The sequence below is a fragment of the Prinia subflava genome, chromosome 20 (genome assembly GCF_021018805.1).
Source record: "Prinia subflava isolate CZ2003 ecotype Zambia chromosome 20, Cam_Psub_1.2, whole genome shotgun sequence".
Taxonomy (NCBI): domain Eukaryota; kingdom Metazoa; phylum Chordata; class Aves; order Passeriformes; family Cisticolidae; genus Prinia; species Prinia subflava.
Genome location: NC_086266.1, coordinates 8754981 through 8773244, shown reverse-complemented (window position 1 = coordinate 8773244; position 18264 = coordinate 8754981). Strand labels below are relative to the sequence as shown.

General features: G+C 55.6%; 2 protein-coding genes across 5 annotated transcripts; both read right to left on the bottom strand.

The window, feature by feature from the left end:
- Positions 1–199: 199 nt before the first annotated feature.
- Positions 200–4805, bottom strand: CCNB3 (cyclin B3). 3 transcript variants are annotated; one of them, XM_063416714.1, is made up of 12 exons: positions 4744–4805; positions 4001–4119; positions 3835–3918; positions 3554–3672; positions 2946–3048; positions 2526–2627; positions 2267–2359; positions 1870–2007; positions 1274–1429; positions 835–921; positions 524–654; positions 200–386 (listed from the first exon to the last, which is right to left on the bottom strand). In XM_063416714.1, the coding sequence occupies exons 1-12, from the start codon at positions 4745–4747 to the stop codon at positions 314–316; spliced, it is 1209 nt and encodes a 402-aa protein (XP_063272784.1). In that variant the 5' UTR covers positions 4748–4805; the 3' UTR covers positions 200–313. The 3 variants fall into 3 exon arrangements, with proteins under 3 accessions (XP_063272784.1, XP_063272782.1, XP_063272783.1); XM_063416712.1 differs by having other exon boundaries at positions 202–386; positions 835–984; XM_063416713.1 differs by having other exon boundaries at positions 202–386; positions 835–984; positions 2526–2624.
- Positions 4806–7756: 2951 nt separating this feature from the next.
- LOC134560527 (protein eva-1 homolog C-like) lies at positions 7757–18012 on the bottom strand. Of its 2 annotated transcripts, XM_063416622.1 has the most exons (8): positions 17593–18012; positions 14471–14670; positions 11741–11864; positions 11406–11558; positions 11097–11240; positions 10866–10937; positions 10424–10513; positions 7757–9733 (listed from the first exon to the last, which is right to left on the bottom strand). In XM_063416622.1, the coding sequence occupies exons 1-8, from the start codon at positions 17672–17674 to the stop codon at positions 9348–9350; spliced, it is 1251 nt and encodes a 416-aa protein (XP_063272692.1). In that variant the 5' UTR covers positions 17675–18012; the 3' UTR covers positions 7757–9347. The 2 variants fall into 2 exon arrangements, with proteins under 2 accessions (XP_063272692.1, XP_063272693.1); XM_063416623.1 differs by lacking the exon at positions 10424–10513.
- Positions 18013–18264: the final 252 nt, after the last annotated feature.

Sequence of the window (18264 nt, the reverse complement as noted above, 5' to 3'; positions counted from 1 at the left end):
CTAAGGAGAAGATGAGGGGTGGGGAGGAAGGGATTGAGAATACCTTTCCAGCCTTCACCCCTGAGCTTCCTGCTCCCCACCTGTCACCTTGCTGTCACCCTCTTTCTCATAATGACAAGGGGAAGTACAGTGCTGGGGCTCGTAGTCTTCAGTGCCAGCATGTATGACAATCACATTTTATTAACAGTTACACATGACTTTTTTTCCCCCCCCTTCCCACCTCTTCCTCAGTTAAAATTACTATTACTTATGTACATGGTACCACCCTGCTTGAGGGTACCCCATTATTTACAGGCTTATTCACAGAGTAGGGCTAGGAGCTAGTGAGTGTCTCCTCAAGCTTCAGCATGTCCATGGGGGTCACTTTGGCAACCTCAAAGAAGACCCTGGAAGGAACACGTTGGCTTAGTGCTCAACCACAGCCCTGACAGCAATCCACCAGTGCTCCCAGATCCTTACAGGACCACAGGGTGCATGCTGGTGGAGTCACCCCCTGCGGCGGGGACAGAGCCCCATGACTCACCTATGTGAGTATTTGCTGCGCACAGCGTTCAGCTTGTCACGGGGCTGGTATGTGAGCAGGAAATTCAGCCTCTTCACCAGGGGGTGCAGGTCCTGGGCACTGTACCCACTGTAGTACTCCAGTGTAGGGGTCTGCAAGGGAACAGCAGGGCTAAGCTGTGTCCCCTCCATGACAGGACAGCCATCATCTTCCCTGTCCAGCATCCAAATCTGATCATGGCCCTGATGCATCACCCACTCACGGGTGCAGTGCCTCCCCCTGCAGTGCCTCCCCCTGCAGTGCCAGGTACTCTAAATTAGACAAGTACTCACCCAGCCCCCAAGGTTCTTCATGGTAAGTGCTAGCAGCAGGCAGCTGGCAGCCAGCTTCGAGGGGCTCTCGCGGGCATAGTCATACTCCTGCAGGGTCATCTCACAGAGGAAGCGGGCCAACGTCAGTGTCTCCATGGTGGCACGGGCACACTACAGCCAGTTGGCAGGGAAAGGCTCAGCCTTCTGAGCAATGCTGCTCCCCTTCCCAGCCCTTTTGGGATCTAGAATGCTGCCTCTGGGGCACAGGACAGGGATTTCAATCACCCAGCCTATCACAGACCACCATCCTCACATCCCTCAACCCTTTTGAGGGGACCTGGACAAAGTTTCCTTGCAGCCAACTAGGAGCCAGAAGCCCTGGCAGATACAAGTCACTGTCTCATGGAGCCGACAGAAGGGGTGTCTGGAGGAACCCAGCCCACCCTCTGAATGCACTCACCTTGGCAAAGCGCCGCAGGAAGCGGTAGGGGATGGGGATGTTGATGTCGAACTTGAGAGTGCTGAGGATGCTCATCTCCATAGCAATAAGCTCCTCCCGCTTGTAGGCATCATCACAGATATAGAGGAAGTCATCCACACATGGTGGGCACCGCTCCTGTAGGGGCACAACCACTCAGCACCTCAATGGGGGCTCATCCTGGCCTCCCGCAGGAGATCCTAGCCATCCCACAAGCCCTGTAAGTGTTCACATGCTGCTAGACTCAGCAGGGACTGTTAACACCCTGTGGGACTTTAATGACATCTCTACTCCTCCAGCCCTTGGCTTGAACTCCGTGCCTGCATTAGATAAACTGATGTATCCTGATGGTCTGTGCAGAGCAGAGAGAAACTAGCTCTCCAGTGACACCAGGACACAGATTTCAGCCCGTCATGACTGTGTGATGGGCAGCCCTTGGGACAGGAAGGAGGAACCTGGCAGACATGCCACCCTGGCAGCTCTTAGGGCAGTGGCCTGGCCTTCTCCAAAACCCCACAGGGACCATAGAGGCACAGCCCCTCTGCCCCTGTACCCCAGGAGAGCACACAAAGGGTCACCTCAAATTTGGAGGCAATGAGGATGGCAGTGGAGCCAATGAGCTGCAGCTTCTCTCTCATGCTCACCACCTCCACCAGGTAGTGGTCCACCAGCTTCACAGCCAGGTACAGTGTCTCATGGTTCAGCTCAAAGTTCTCCTGCAAGAATGAGAGCGGGGATCAGAACAGGGTGTCAGACAGAAGTTAGGCCTGCCCAGCCCCCACCTAGTTCTCACAGAGGCCAGGGGTGCCAATGGGTTAGGCTCAGAGGGAGGTACGTAGGCTCATCACTAGCCCACATGGGGAGAATCAGGTCTGCACTGGGAATGGTTGCAGGAGCCCCTGCCAGCACAACTGAGGTCACACATGCCAAACATGTGCCATGGAGGCTGCTCTGCAGAAAGCTGTGTCCTCTCACCTGGACCTCCACCATCCAGTCCACAAGGATAGCACGCATGTCTCCACTGATGTCTGTCTGCTTCTCCATATAGTCAGGAAGCATGAATTTTTCCTGCCAAAGAGCCAGCCGTCAGGGGCAGGGCAGACATCCCCACCCCCAAACAAGCCCCTTCTCAACCTGTGCAGGCCCCTGCCAAGTGGTCAGAGCCTCTAGGCAGTCAGTGGCCCTGCCTGCAGTCACTCCTTCCCCTGTCACCCCCTGCACAGGCATCACTCACTTCTCTTTCCCGCATGTATTCAAAGATCTCCTTGGCATACTCTGCATTTGCATAGGGGTCACCCAGCTGCTCCTTGTCAATGTCCTCCACTGCTGGGACCTGCTGGCAAGGAAGTGGCAGCAGTGAGAGAGAAGCCCTGTGGGTGCCAGTCATCCAACCAGGGTAAGGCTGCTGCCCATATGCCCTCACCGTTTCTTACCTGCCCTCATCACCCTGCAGTCCCTGCCCCACTCTTTCCTGGGGGGGAGGATTCTTGAAGGAAGATGGTGGTGAACTTTGCCCCCCTCCCCACCTTTCCATCACACTAGCTGAAGTCTCTCCAAGGCCCAAAGCACTGCCTGGTGCCCCAGTACCACCAGTGGCAGCTACAGACCAGTGCTGTGATGGGCCTGGGGCAATGCTGCAGCCCAGGGTCCCTACCCTCTCCTCAGGGGGCTTCAGTTCCTGCACAGACACCGGCTTCTCTGGCACAGGATTCACTTTGGGCTCTGCAGGAGCTGTTGGGGGAGTTTTCTTCATTGACCTGGGAAGGACAAGAGCATAAATCATTGCTGGGAGAAGAACAAATTTCTTGTGTGAAAGGGGCCTTCCAGAGACTCTTGCTACTTCAGGAAGGGTCAAAACCACCCCTAAAATATCCCCACAGACTCTTAAAACCACTTAGGTTGGAAAAGACCTTTAAAGATATAGAGGACAACAGTTCCTCCAGCCCTGCCATAACATCACTAAACCATGTCCCCAAGAGCTACACCCACATGACTTTTAAATCCTTCCATGGAAAGTGACTCTACAAGTGTCCTGGGCAGCCTGTGCCAGGGCTGGACAGCCCTTTTGGGAAAGAAATTTTTCCTAATATCCAACCTAACCCTCCCCTGCCACAACCTGATGCCATTTACAGTAGATATACAAGTTCCCTCCTGCTGGAGGGAACTTGTATATCTGGCTCAGCCTTCATCACCCAAGGGAAGCACCTACTACTTGCCCCCATGGGACAAGTTTGCAGCAAACCCCTGCTTCCAGCTACTCACTTTTTAAGGTTGATCTCATTGTTCTTGGCCACCCCCAAAGCATTATGTGCTTTCTGTGCCTTGGGTGGAGCAACTTTCACAGCCTCCTTCTTCCCTGCCACCACCTGGTTCTTTCGAGCCTGTTTGGGTCAGAACAAGGGCATACAGGGGCTGCACAGTGGAAAGCGAGATATGGCCTGCAGGGAGACCTCTCCTCTTCCTAACGGGAATGGGGCATGCCTCCCACCCCATGGGGGGCTCACAGGGGGCACCAGAGTCCCCACTCTCACAGAAGCACTCACATTGGTGATGTCTCCGAATGCTGATCTTTTCTTGGGCCCACCCTGGGGTGAGGACGAAGACCTCTTGGCATGACAGCTCTCCTCCTGCAATAGAGGCTGTTAGAAGATGGTGGTCAGCTGCCCCACAGGAGGCCCCCCTACAGCCCTCGCCTGGTTCGGTGCTCACCTTCTCAGGGTCGACATTCTCTGCAGCAGGGCCTACCTTGCCTGCTCGGGACTGCTTGGTGGTCAGCATCTTGGCATTGCGTGGCAATGGCATCCTCTCCCTTGGTCTCTGTGAGCAAGCTGGAGGCAAGGCATGGTGTGATGGGGGCTGCAGCTGGCCTGCCTCCAGGGATACCCTCCCAGCCTGGAGCAGATCAGGGGGGCGTTTGTCCCTCCTGGGGATTAGCACAGCAGGACTGACGCCTTCCCCGAGCATGGCAAGTGAGTGGTGCCCCAAGACAAATCTGGCTAGGGATGCTCCCGGGGAGGGAGGGACACGGACCCCAAAGACCATCACCAAATGCACTCTGCTGGGCGAGGTGGGAGGGGGGATAAGAAATTCCCAGATTCCTACATCCCAGAGAAGGATGCAAGGGCTTGTACTTCCTCGGGGAGCCAGAGGTCTTGGAGATCTCCACTTCTCTACAACCCTTTGGGTCCCTTAGGGGAGTCGGGAGTCCCAAAGTTCCCCTCTCCCCTGCATTCCCCGGAGTTCCCAGGGGAGATGGGGATCTTGGAAGCCCTTACTCCTCTGCATCTTCCAGAGTCCCCATGCCTGCCAGCTAGGGGTCCCAGAGCTGTCCGCTGCCCCGAAGCCCTCGGAGATCCCACTCCCTACTCACCCATGCCCGCCGTGTTCCTCCCCACTCACCTATGCCCAGTTTCCCCCGGTGACCCACGCCCGCCGTGTCCCTCCCCACTCACCCATGCCCGATCGCGCTGTGCCTGCACCTCCGGCCCCGGCGCTTTTGAAAGTAGCAGTTCGGTAGCGGCCGGCCAGCACTGGCCGAGGCTCGCCCAATCAGAGTGCGAGGCGGTGCCAGGCAGCGACCAATCGGCGAGCGCAGAGGGACGCAGTTGCTAAGGGGCAGGACGGCAGGGTTTAAAATTCAACGCCGGCGGCCAATGGAAGGGCGAACATGCGGCAGGGGCGGGGCGAGCGCCGGGCCGGGCGGGCAGTGATTGGTGGGAGCGGGCGCCGTTTAAATCCGTTCCGCAGCTCCGGCAGGGCTGTCGTGGCGGCCAGGCCGCAGAGCGGGGGGCCCTGGGAGAGCGGCCCTGGCTTTGCTGTCCTTCGGCGCGGATGGAGCGGCCTCCACTGCCTCCACTGCCTCCGCCCGCAGCCGAGGCTGTGGGTCCCAGACCTCGGGGCTAGCCTTTCCCACCGAGCTGGGGAACTCCGGTTTGGAGGACGGGCTGTGTTGGCCGTGCACCTTCCTTTACCCAGTGTCGGGAACAGAGGGTTCAGATCGCTTGGAGAATCACAGAACGGTTTGGGTGGGAAGGGACCTTAAATTCATCCCCTTCCACTCCCTGCCATGGGCAGGGACACCTTCCAGGAGCCCAGGCTGCTCCAAGCCCCATCCAACCTCACCTTGGACACTGCCAGGGATCCAGGGGCAGCTGAAGCTTTTCTGGACATCCTGTGCCAGGGCCTGCCCACCCTCACAGGGAAGATCTTTTTCTCATATCTAGTCTAACCCTACTTTCACTGTCTGAGGTACCGCAGGAGCAGTGTTCATGTGGTGTTGTACAGGCAGGACTGACCAAGTTCAAGATGAGGCTCACTGGGACTAACCCATCATCCACAGCGACCAGGACAGGCTCAAAGTTACCAAGGCACACATCACAGTCACTACTGTGGGGTTGTATGAGATACTGGCCACTTACCAAACACCTGCTGAGGGTAAGAGTATTCTGTGTGTATCAAAGACCAGCCTTGAGGGCATTGTAGTTCTTGGGGAGACCCCTACCATGCAGCCAGGCTGCCGGGCAGGGAGAGCTCTGAGAAGGCTTGCTCAGACTGCTAGTTGGCTTGAAGTCAATTTCCATGTACCGGGAAAGGAATGCATGAGACTCCTCACACCCACAGCTTGCTTTGTTCCTTGATGAACTAGTCTTGGAAAAACCACCCACTTTTCATGTCAGACACATGATCCATGTTCATATACTTGATGCTCACTGTATCACTCTGCTCCTTTATGAGTTTCCAGCTCAGTTCTTTGCTCTCATGCCACCACCATGCAGTGGTCCTGTGCCCTCAGCAACTCTTGGGGGCTTTAGCACTTCACCGAACTCTGGTGCAAGTGAAGTCCCCACTGAGGGGGCTTCACTTGCCCCTTCACCACTCAGCAGAGCTCAGCACTGCTGCACAAGAGAGCTTCCCCCAGCCACCAGGTTCTCAGAAGAACCTTTCAAGTTCCTAAGTTTAACCCAAGAAAAGCCTTTCAGATAATCGCACACCCATGTGCTGCTGTTGCGGGTGGAGCTGATGAACACCTGGCTAGGGAAACACAGCAGTGCCAGCATCTGAGGGGATTTAAACCTGCTACTCAAGGGCCACGTGGGCAGGATTAGGCACATGGCTTGGGCTGCAAGAGGGCAGCTCTGCCACATCTCCAGCAGACACACCTGGGTTATGGACGGCCAGGAGCAGAATTCTGCTCACACGTTCAGTGGAGGTTTAAACCTGGATCCCAAATATCTTGGATCCCTTCAGTCCCCAAAACTGATCAGGGCTGATGCAGCTCCAGCCCACTTTGTTCCTTTCTTGGCCACTTGTCCTCTCCAGCCCCACCTCTCTCAGTGTCACTACTTCTGTGCTTGGCCTGAGGGCTCCCTGAGGCTCGCTTGTTGTTGGTTTGGGATCCTGTGGGATCAGCCTTTCCCTGTGTATGTTAAGGCAGTGCATAGCCCAGCCAAAAATACAAGTTGGGTGCATACTAGCCAGGGAGAGGCAGGACACATCCCACTGCCAATGGAAACATGGTTATCCTGTGGGATAAGATCCTCAGCCAAAACCCCCATCCAAGTCTGCCCACAGGTCTGGGTGTGAGTGAGAGTCTGGGGTGAGCTGCCTGCTTTGGGACAGGTTAATGTCTGCCTATCCTGCCCAGGTTTGGCAGTGGAAAGCTGGCTTTTCCAGTCTCCAAAGTACTGCCATACTGGTGCTTCTGGTGAGGCTCTTGGGAATCCCAGCCCTGCTGCAGGGGTGTGACTCGCACCACACAGGCTGACATTGCCCCTGGACATGGGACGTGTGGGAGAAAAGATGAGGAGTGCAAGAAGTGCAAGGTGAAGCCATGGCTGTGCAGCAGGAGCTGTGCCAGCTGAACAGGCATTGAGGCAAGGCTATGGTCTCACTCCTGCCCACAATCTAAGGATGCTGGGGGCCAGCTGGAGGTGAGAGCTCTGCAAGCTCTCCTTGGGCCCTGACATTCCCTCAGCAAATCCCCAAATCAGGTAAAATGCAAGTCCTTGGCTCCTCCCATTAGACTCTGATGTGTGCTGGCTCAAGAACATTTGTGCCTGGCATGTCCCTTTTGTGAGGAGAGCTGGGTTGCTGCCATCCAGCCTCTTCCCACAGCATTAAAAAAGCCTGCACTGCCTTTTTGACTTGGAGCAGACCCCAGCTCCAGCCTGGCTTCCTGGCACTGCAGGACTGCTGAGAAGCCCCTCTGCATGGTATCTGGGGACCTTTGCTCTAGGATTGCTTACCAGATGGAAAGCCCTATCTCAAGGTTAACTTTCCCTGAGATTCTCCTTGGGGTTGCTGTTCCCCAAGGTAATAAGGTTTTTCCCCCAGGGTTGCTGTTCCCTGGGAGTTTCCTCGGGGTTGCTGTTCCCCGAGGTAATAAGGTTTTCTGTCTTCTCTTTGCCCTAAGTGTTTCACGCCAGAGGTAGAGATGACAAGCTGAGTCCGCCAGTGTAGGTTTCCAATGTTGTTTATTCTTCATTATCTCAGTTCTTTTTCAGCTCTGCCAGGCCTCCTTGGCAGGGTACCTTATCTTAGTTCTTTCTCAGCTCTGTGAGGCATCCCCAGCAGAGCAGGACACGCGGTGGACTGGGGTGGGTCAGAAAGCCCCACACCTTATGCACGGTACCCTTGACCCAACCACTGTCCAAGACATATTTTTTATTTACAAAATTTTACCAATACCTACTACCTTTACTAACATGTCAGTTCTACTCTAAACCAATCCTTGAGATCCAACTCAGCAGAAAATGGGGGACGAGAACAAGAACAAGGAGCACAGGGGCCACTCCCCAATTCCTCCATCTTGTCTCTTCAACCCCACATACTAAAAATCCTAGATTCTACATTTACATTCTATGATAAACTAAATACTACTTATTTTGAATTCTCCCAGCTTGTGATTCTTCATACAATGTGGGCATTCACTCCCATGGCCAGGGATCAGAGGCAATGTCCTCCTGGGCTCTGTGTGAGGCTGGTTGACCCCCTTGTAAAGATCCCAGACCCTCCTGTCTGGTCTCCAAACCCTCCAGGGTGGCCAGAGGGATGTTCTAGACTCCGACAGCCCTAGGCTCAAGAAGAGCAGCAAGGACACAGAAGCAGCATTCCTGGGACCCAGATGGACTGCTTTTCTCCCTTTCCCTTTCCCTTGTCCTTTCCTGTGGTAAAACAGGCCCAACTTGTTGCTTCCCATGGCCCAGTGCCAGAAGCACTGGTGGGAGGCAAGGTACTCCTCTACATAGGGAGGGCTGAACTTTGCTTCTTCCTTTTTCCCCTTTTCATTACTAACGACCAAGGTCAGGGAGAGATGTGCCTAAGAGCTGTTGCATTTATTCACTGCAAAAAACCACAGCAAGTTAAAACTTGGGGTTCTCCTGCCACTGAGGAAAGTAGAGAGGAAAGCACAGAGCAACACAGGGTGACAGAGCTGCTGAATGCCTGCAGGGAGGGGAGAGCCAGTGTTGTGCTGAGCTGCCAGTGGCCCCAGCCTGGGGAGTAGCTCCCTTGGCACACCATGGCATGTACCATGGTGGGGCTGTGCTGGTGATGCCTGCTGTGCTTGTACACCCACTCCACCTGCCTCTTCCTGTGTCCTGGCCATTCCTGCCTCTCCACCACTGGCACAGTGCTCGAGTGCAGGACGTGTTTGCAGCACCAGGAGTGGAAGCCAGTATCCAAGGAGAAGTAGGAGCAAACAGCCGCAAAGGGCTCAGGGTGTGCTTGGCACAGCTAATCAGGGTTAAATTCTAGAGACAGACAATGCAAGCTGAGAACTAGGAGGTTAGTTAGGGTTAGTGGTGTCTGTGGCACAGGAGCCCATGGCCCACAGAACCATTACATAGCCCCTCATCACACCGCAGGACTGCATGTCACCCCCAGGTCAGAGGTTTCCATGCTGGTGGAGCAGTGGGTTGATGGACACACTGGAGCTGATCCCGCTGCTTCTTGGGATGTCCAGTCACCTCAAGGAGCCCAAACTCTTATGTCTCTTTGATGTCAGATCCCACTGAGCCTGCACCCCTCTGCTCTCCATGCTGTTTTCTTCCAGTTCTTATTTGGTGGCTGATTTGATCTTGTGTATGGCATATGGGCTTGACTCCTTGGGCATCCAGATCTCCTCCCCACTGCGGCCCTGGTGCTCCACTGCTCCCTCCATAGCTGCCGTCAGCTCAGGGCTGAAGATGCTGTCAGTGGCCCGGTATGTGTTGGTAAGGCGGCGGAAGGAGGAGTCTGAGGAGCTGTCATCAGCAATGTCTTCATCCTGCTCATCCCGCAGCTTGGTCCGGCCCAGCTTCAAGCTGCTCCCCAGCTCTGGGTCTTTGAGAGCCTCCCCCACCTCCTGGAGAAAGGTCGTTTTGGGGCTGATGATGCACAGCAGCAGCATGAGGCCTCCTGAGACTCCACAAAGAAAGTAGAGGGCAACTTTCTCTGGGACATCTGAGGGGAAAAGGAAAGAAAGACACCAGGGTACAAACTGCTTTTCAGTCTGTGGGGTATCAGTGCTTGCAAAGCCCCTCTGGCAGGTGTATAGGAGTAAGAGGAGAGGAGCAGGGATGCCCTCACCACCCAGGCTGCAGAGGCAGGACAGACCCTCAGTGATCATGGAAGTGTCACCTAGAGCTTCATCAGCACCCACCAGTGCTGAAATATGCATTTCCCCAAAGAAAACCTTCTCTGAGATGCAGGGTAGGCAGAACAAGGGAAAGAATAATCTCTTGGGGGATTAAATGAGTAATTTCCTCTGGCAAGGGAAATTTTTGCCTGCAGAGAGGTGATCTCAATCAGTGCCTGCAGACAGGGCAGGAAGGAAAAGATCCAGTGGGTAATCTGGCCTGTTGGAAAAGGAAGGTCCACAGGCAGGACTGCAGCCACACCGTGACTCTTGATGCTGTAGGATTTTGGGGCTTGTTCAACCTCTGAGCTCCCGCTCTACCTGTCCACCCCAAACCCCACATAGGCACTTGGTGCCCTGCTCCTTCGTGTACCTGTTGGCCCTCCTGGAGAGGTTTGGGGTCTGGCTGCCTTTGAGATGAGCCCTGGCTTGAGCTGGGGCCATCAGGAGGTCAGCCATCCCTCAGCTTGTCCTGTTTCCCCAGGTGCTGCATGAGACCCAGGAAGGGCACATACCCCAAAGGTGGGCAAAAGCTGCCAGAGAGCTAGTAAAAATCATGCGGTCTTCTTGGAGCCTGGAGAACCTGGGCCCTTTGTACCAGCCACCTGCAGTGACAAGGAGGTGCAGGCTGAGACACAAGGTGCTCCTGATGCCCCGTGTCCCAGCTGCCTGCTCCTGCTTGTCCTTCCCCATACCACACTCCATCCTTCCTGCACAAGTGCTCTGCTGTCTTCAGGGATGACCCTGTGTGTCTTCTTCTCCCCTGCTTCCAGCGCCCAGGATGCCACCTCCATCCCCTCAGAATGGGCACTGACCAAGGGATGGCTTCCAACATGGGACAGATGCTAGGCTGGAGCTGGTACCAGGGATGCAGACAAACCATGGAAGGGCTGGTTCACCTGAGCACGGACATGGTGCCACACTGCTTGTGGTGTAACCTTCCTCCCCCAACATTACCGTGCATGTAGTCCGAGAGCAGGAAGGGGTCTGAGGTGTCAGGGCCCACCTCCTCCAGCAGCTGCTTGGGCACTGCAAGGAGAGCACACAGCAAGCATCACCACCCTGCTCCTCCCCAGCAGCCCTTGCCTCCCTGGGGAGCCCCATGCCCCTGCCTGCCTGGCATAGGGTGGGCACAGAAGACACTCCATCAGTGGCCCCTGTGCCCCTGGCTCTGTGGGAAGCTCTCACCACAGGTGTAAGAGACTCGCAACTGCTTCTTCATGCCCGGGAGGCATGGGTCTCCGAAGGTGGCCTTATCAGCAGCCACGGTGCAATTCCCCTTGCGGTGGCACTTCTTGGAGACCCTGCGCAGAGCGTCTGGAGCCACACACTCTGCAGAGACATGAGGCATGGACTCATGGGTAGAGCTGTCTGCCCCTCCCTGCTGGGCATCAGCCAGCAGAGTCCAAGGGACACAGGTACAGCCCAGTGGTGGACTTGTGCCATACTCTCTGCATGATTCCTGCCCCATTTCTGTCTCAAACCATTCTGGCATACCTATATGAGGTCCTCCAGTGTTCAAGGCATCACACTCTGCTTTGCCCTGCAGGAATCGTCCATAACTTGCAGAATAAATGGCCAGGATGGATTTTGGTCGACACTGCAGCCTGAGCTTGTCATTCTCGCACACGGTCTTGATCCGATGGTTCCCTAGGGAGTGACACCGCTGCATGTCCCAATGCATCCTGAATCACCTGCAGCCCCTCTCTTAGGCAAGGGTTGAGAGAGAGCTGCAAGGTACAGGAGCAGCAATGCTCTCCTTCCTGCCCCATCTGAGCAGCCGAGGTCAGGGAGAGCCCACGCAGTGTTGCCCACACCATGCTCCACCTCACCTGGCCGGCACTTGTAAGAAGCGATGAGATACTTGTGTGTCCCAGGGCATGGGTCTGGCCCAAAGACCTGGCTGTGCACCGAGAACTGACACCACTGCTGGTCCTGACACTCAGCCAGCAGCTTCTGGAGAGCAGAGTGGAACACGTGTAAGCTGGGTGAGAAGTCATGAGGCTGTTCTCACCTCCTGTCTGTCAGTGCCATCATCAGGCTCAGGGAAGTGGCCTCTCACTCCACAGAAGTGTCCCACAGCTACTTCTGCCCACCCCTGATGCAGACATCCCAATTCCAGTGCCCGTTCCTGAAGCAGTTCCTCCCCCGCACCCACAGTGAGCTGTGTGCGGGCATAGCTCTGCCACTGCCCGCGCTGGCATCCCGGTACCGCCGCACGCCGCTCGATGTCCCCACGCTCCGCGCGATGTCCCCGCGCGGCCACGCGGCGGGGACAGGGGTTCGCCCGCTGGTCGTCCCCGCCCCCGCACACGGGAACAGCCCCCGAGCGGCCGCGCCGCGCCCTCGGCTCTGCCAAGAGTCCCTGGACTGCCCGACTTTGGGTGGCTGTGGGGCTCCCTGTCCCATGGCCCCCTCTTTGCCCCCACAGATCCCACAGCCGTGGCTCCGCAGCGGAGCGGGGGCTGCCGGCAGCAGGGAGCGGTTTATTCCCTTGCTGCTGCCTCGTGACTCAGGCCCGGGGTTCCCAGCACCCAAAACGGAGCTCCTTCTCATCTCTTCTTCCCCTCCTCTGTCCCTGCCCAGCTCAGGACTAAGCCTCCCCCTGGTCCTCACTGGCTGTCAGAAGGGAAATTCACTCAGGAAACACAAGCAATCTCTCTTCCCAGTTGCTGCCTAAACAGAGCTGAGCCTTGGCAGCAGCTCTACTCTGCCCTCCAGACATCCCTGCTCCTTAAGCAGCAGGGAGCATCCCAGTCCTGTGCCAGCATGGCCACCCCACTGTTCAACCAGTATGAACCAGAGTAACACAGACCTGCTCTCAGACCTGCCCTTCAGTTTCCAAGCACCTGTGCCATGCCATACTCTCCCTCCTGCAGAGAGGGGACCCTGACCTGTGTTTGTTTCCCCTCATGGGCCAGCCTGGTGCCGTGCCAGTGTGGCCTGGTTTGGTGCTTGCAGAGCTCCTGGAAAACGCAGGACCCCAGGAGGGGATGTATGGCTGGAGCAGGACCCGGCAGGAAAGCCCTGTCAGCTCCTAAGCAGGGCACTGGCTCCTCAGCTCTTTTTCATCTTTGCCAGCTCATTCTCTTTTCTTGTAGGTACGTGCAGTCACTGGCTTTGCTGCAGGTTTGCTCCAGCCCTAGTAAGGAGCTGGAACAGGGTCTTAGAAAAGCAGCATATGAAACAATGTCCCCATTGAGGGATGCAGGCATCAGCTTTGAGGAGGTTCCGTCCCTTTTCTTCAGTCAGCCTCTGCTTTCCTACCCTTTCCCTGCACCAACTGCTGCCATCAAACAGGCATCCCTTTGGTCTGCTTCATTAATCCACTCCCTGAGACCTGCCAGCACGGATGGGTGCTGCTTCTGGCTGGGGAAGAGCCAAGCTCTGTGCTAACCCCAGGGGATGCAGCCACAGGGGTGAGTGCAGCATCTTGTCAGGTCCTGTCTCATTTCATGAGCCCAACAGCCTGGCTCTGGCACTGCCCCTCTCCCAGTCGCCGGTCCCAGATGCCAGGGCTTTCTCTGAGCCTGCTGCTTCCTGTGGGATTGCTCCAAAAGCCAGCTCAGGACACAGCAGTGCCTCCTGCCAGGCTCTACTCTGGGACGCAGAACATCTCTTCCGCCCTTATCTTCCAAAAACAGTCTAGGAAAAGAGCCGCACAGTGAATCACAGATTGATACAAAACTGTCAGGAACTGTTGACTCCCTTGAAGGCCGGGAGGCCCCACAGAGAGACCTCAACAAATTAGAGGACTGTGCAATCACCAACTATAGGAAGTTCAACAAGGGAAAGTGCTGGATTCTGCACCTGGGATGGGGCAACCCTGGGTGTATGGACAAACTGGGGAGTTTGATATTGGAAAGCAGTGCCACAGCAAAGGATCTTGGTCAACAAAAGCCTGAATATAAGTCAGCAGGAGGGCCAGCCATGTCCTGGGGGGCATCAGGCTCAGCCAGGCCAGGGAGGGAATTGTATGGTTCTGCGCTGCATGGGGCAGCCTCACTTTGAATACTGTGTGCAGTTTTGGTCACTGCATTATAAGAAAGATATTAAACTATTAGAGGACTTCTAAAGGAGGGCAACAAATACTGTGAAGGGCCTTTACGGGAAGCCTTATGAGGACTGGCTGAGGACACTTGGTCTGTTCAGCCTGGAGAAGTCTGAGGGGGACTTCATTTCAGTCTACAACTTCCTCATGAAGGGAAGAGAAGGGGCAAGCACTGATTTCTCCTCTGTGGTTACCAGTGACAGGACCTGAGGGAATGGGCTGAAGTTGTGTTAGGGTGGGTTTAGGCTGGATATTAGAAAAAGGTTCCTCTCACAGAAGGTGGTTGGGAACAGGCTCCCTAGAGACGTGGTCTCACCATCAAGCCTAACAGAATTCAAGAAGTGTTTGTGATTCTTTGATTCCATGATTCTGTAATCCTGATGCTGATGAAAACCTGCTCAGAGGGCATGGGGAGGCTGCATTGCCTGCAGCCCCCCAGCCCAAGCAGGCAGCTCAGTGATGTGCAGACAGAGGGTGGTGCAGCCTAGGGACCCTGGGATTCCTCCCTTACCAGGTAGGCAGTGGGAGATGTGCATTCGGTGCTCTCCTGGGAGGCATTGTCAGGGCTGGGGCAGAGGTGGGTGCTGGACACTCGACGCCCATAGAAGGCCCCGAGGATGCTGATGGTGGTTTTGCGAGGGCAGACGATGAGGAGCTGCTCTCCATCACAGGTGTGGGCAGTGTGGTTCCTCAGCACCTTGCGCAGGTACCCTGGAAGGGGAAAGCAGGGGTGGCATTGTCCAGAGGAGACACCAGGGCCACAGCAGTGGTGGCACTTGGACATCCAAGTGCTGGTGGCAGCGAGGATTTCTTGAGATGAGGCACTTATAGAGTGAACAAGATAAGAGCAGGACAGCATCAGAGGAGATGGGCTTGTAGCAAACCTTGCATACAGCATTGCTGCTAGGAGCCTGGAAAGCAGCACAGAATAGCTGAGCTGGTTAGCAACAGGAAAGGTAAGCTGGAGGCAGTACAAAAGGCCAGAGAAGATAGGGAAATCCCATAAGGAGTTGTCAAGTGTTTAGAGAAAATCAGGCTTGTTATGGAGCCATGGTGGGGAGAGAACAAGAGTGAGCCAGAGATGGTCCCCCAGTGATGATGCCTGGAGTGAGGAGGATGCACTCTCACAAGTCTGTCACAAGTTGAGCTATGAGCCAGATAAGAGAAGGGTCCAGGGGCTGCTGCAACTAACTCCCCACAGCTGGCTGGGTCAGTATGGATGTGTGTGAGTCACAAAGTCATCACTTGAGCCCAGCTGGCTTCAGGTCTCTGCTGAAGAAGCCCAGTGTCTTGGTGCAAACTATTCCTGGCCCACAACCATTTCAATGGGCACTGGCCCTTCCCTCCTTCAATTTCCATCACAGAATGCTTCTTTCTTTCTTTCAATCCTGCCTAGTTTGTGTCCCAAACTACTGCCTCCATTGTTTTCCCTGCAGGGGACAACAAAGTGTGACTGTCCTGTCCAGCCTCTCCAGGGGCTTAAGATGAAGCTCCAGTTGGCATTGGCTGTACTGGGTGGGCAAGGAAGCTGTTTTTGTAACAGCTCTTCAAGCTCCCAGGTACTCTGAGCAGGCACCAGTTGCTGGGGAAGGCTGAGGAAGCAAGAAAAGCTGATGAAATGTGATGTGTAGGCCCTGAATGAAGCACTTTGCATCTTTGAATAAAACAAAAGCAAAGAGGAAGCATAATTTTGAGGCGTGAGAGATGGGAACAGGGCAACATGGGGCTTCTGAGCAGATCACAGACCCCCAAACCCCAGCTGTGGAGTCTTTGGAGGAACTTGCACCTCAGCCCCAGGCCAGTGCTGGCACCCAGGGCAGGACATGCACCCTGTCCCCCAAATCCCAGTGTGTCAAACTCCCCCAAACCAAGACAAGAAGGTGGAAGCACCAGCTCCCCTCCCTCTCTGCAAACTGGTGCCAGGCTCAGCAGCACAAAGGGCCCCTTTCACCTTCAGTGCTGCCACTAACCCTTTGGCATCTGCAGTCAGCATCCCTCCCTGATATGGCAGCGGGTGCAGCTGGGAGCTGCCTCCAGCCCAGAGTTCATCTCTCCCTTGGCATTATCCCTCACAAGCTGGGATGAGCAACTGGGTGGCCTCAGCATCCCAGGAGCAAGCCCTCGATTGCTTCTCTGCATGCTGGAGGAGAGAGGAAAGGAGAGGTACAGGAGGGTAGATGGCAGTGGACAAGGTGTTCCAGCCAGGTCAAAGCTCCAGTGTGATGCAAAGATGTTGTTTGAATGGCACAGAGCTGGATCAGACCCTTGGGGTACAGGGGTCATAAGGGGGGGCAGGAGGTCCGTCTCCTCTGCTTGCCCCATATCAGTGGATGTTGGGCTGTGTGAGGGGCACAGGACTCTTCCCAGGCTGCAGCCCCCATCCCCTTCCTTTGCATCCCCTGCAGCAGTCCTACACCTGGCAGCAGTCAGGCTCTCCTGAAGGTTTCAGAGGCACCCTGGCCTTGACCTCTGCCTAGCACTGATTCCAACCCCACCTACCCATACCCAACACTGCTGGATGTAGGGCTGCCTAAACACTCCACTTCTGGGCAGCCTTGGATGCAGAGGGCTCAGCCAAATCTTAGGGGTGGCAGGGAACTCAGGGGAGAAATGTGAGAAGAAATGGGTTTCCCCAAATCGAGCCTTGGGGTAGGCACCTTGTTCTGCTGTCATGCCAGAACGCACCAGTGGCTTGTATTTTAAAACTGAGGCTCAAACACTGCCATGGGGGCAGAGGTTTCTCCATCACACTATTTTGGGCCAGTGAGCAGTTGTGAAGATGATTTTTTGGGTGGCGCCATGTCAAGGACATTGTGAGTGATTCATGCCACTACAGCTGACTGGGTCTCTGGTGCTGTGGTTGTGCCATTAGGTCTGCCCAGATGAAATCACATCCTCCTCACCACAGCCCGCCCTGCAGCATCAGGTTTTCACCTACCTGGGCTCAGCTGGAGGGTGTGTGTGGCTGTTTCCAGATGATCCCTGGGGAATACCTGGTGCCCAGCCTGCCTGCACCTGTCCTGACTGTTCAAAATGCTGGGGCAGAAGGGATCCCAAATTTCTGCCTTGACTACATCTATAAGGCTCACCAGCATGGTTCTGGGAGTGCTTCTGGCCCATGATGTGTCTCGTGGCAGGACACCCGGCAGCACCCCTACTCACAAGTGGCCACCAGCTCTGTCTAGGGACCAGGTACAGCTTCAACCCAACTCTTCCCTTCCTTTCTCAGAGCAGGGAAGGCTGGCAGGGCAGCCCCCTGGTGCTCCTTCTACACTCTACACAGTGCCCAGCACCGAGGACATGAGCATCGAGCTCATCGAGCTCAGCAAAGCCCAGGGACTGGCTTGATCGTTGTTTCTTTGCATTTCTGCTTGCAAACTATCCAAGAGAGCACAGCAGATCTGGGGAGCCACTCTCACGCACACAAGGGCTCTGGGATGTCTGTAGTGTGTTTTTAAAGAACAGCCCGGTGTGGGGATAAAGAAATCCCAGCATTTTGGGGAAATTTACTCTGGATTGCTATGGTTTATACCTCACTTGTCTGTACCCCACCAACCTGCTGTCGCTTTGCCCTCCCATCATACCAGCGCAGTTCTCAGCATCCCCCTCCTCCCCGCCTTCACCATGACTCACCGGACAGCTCCGGGCTGGCCTCCAGACACACAGCAAAGGAGAGCAGGACCACGGTTACTGCTGGCCAGAGCATTCCGGCCATGGCACAGCCACTGTGTCCCACCCGGCAGTCTGTACCAGCCGAGGTCGCGGTGGCGGGCAGTGCCTGTGGGGCAGGGACAATGGTTCTCTTCTCTGCTCTGCCAAAGTCCCGAGGCTGGGCGGGCACATGTGCACTCTTAGCCTGCTACGCAGGGCCAGAGGCTGCTCGGGATAGCTGGCTCACTGTCAGCATACAAACACTTCCCCCAGGGCACCCTCTTACAGGTGAGCCATGCCTTGGCATCCCATTGCTGGCAGAGAAACTGGCAGCCCCTTCCCTCCCACCTCTGTTCCCCCTGAGCAGAGGAACAGGACTTGGAAAGGTTTCCAAAGTGCCCCCAGCTTTCTCTCAGACTCGGTGAGACAGAAATCTAGATACATATGTGCTGTAATCTCAATCTCGGCAAATATCCAGCCTTTTACTCTGTGAGGAGGAAGGAAAAGGCTCTGTGAACTGCCTCCTAGGTGGCTGTTCCTGCAGAAAAGACAAACACCCTTCCTGCACCCAGTAGTACGGGAAGGAACCTCTTTGCTGCCACGTTTCTGCCCCACAGCTTCTGTGGGGGCAGATACTGGGCATTCCAGCACCTT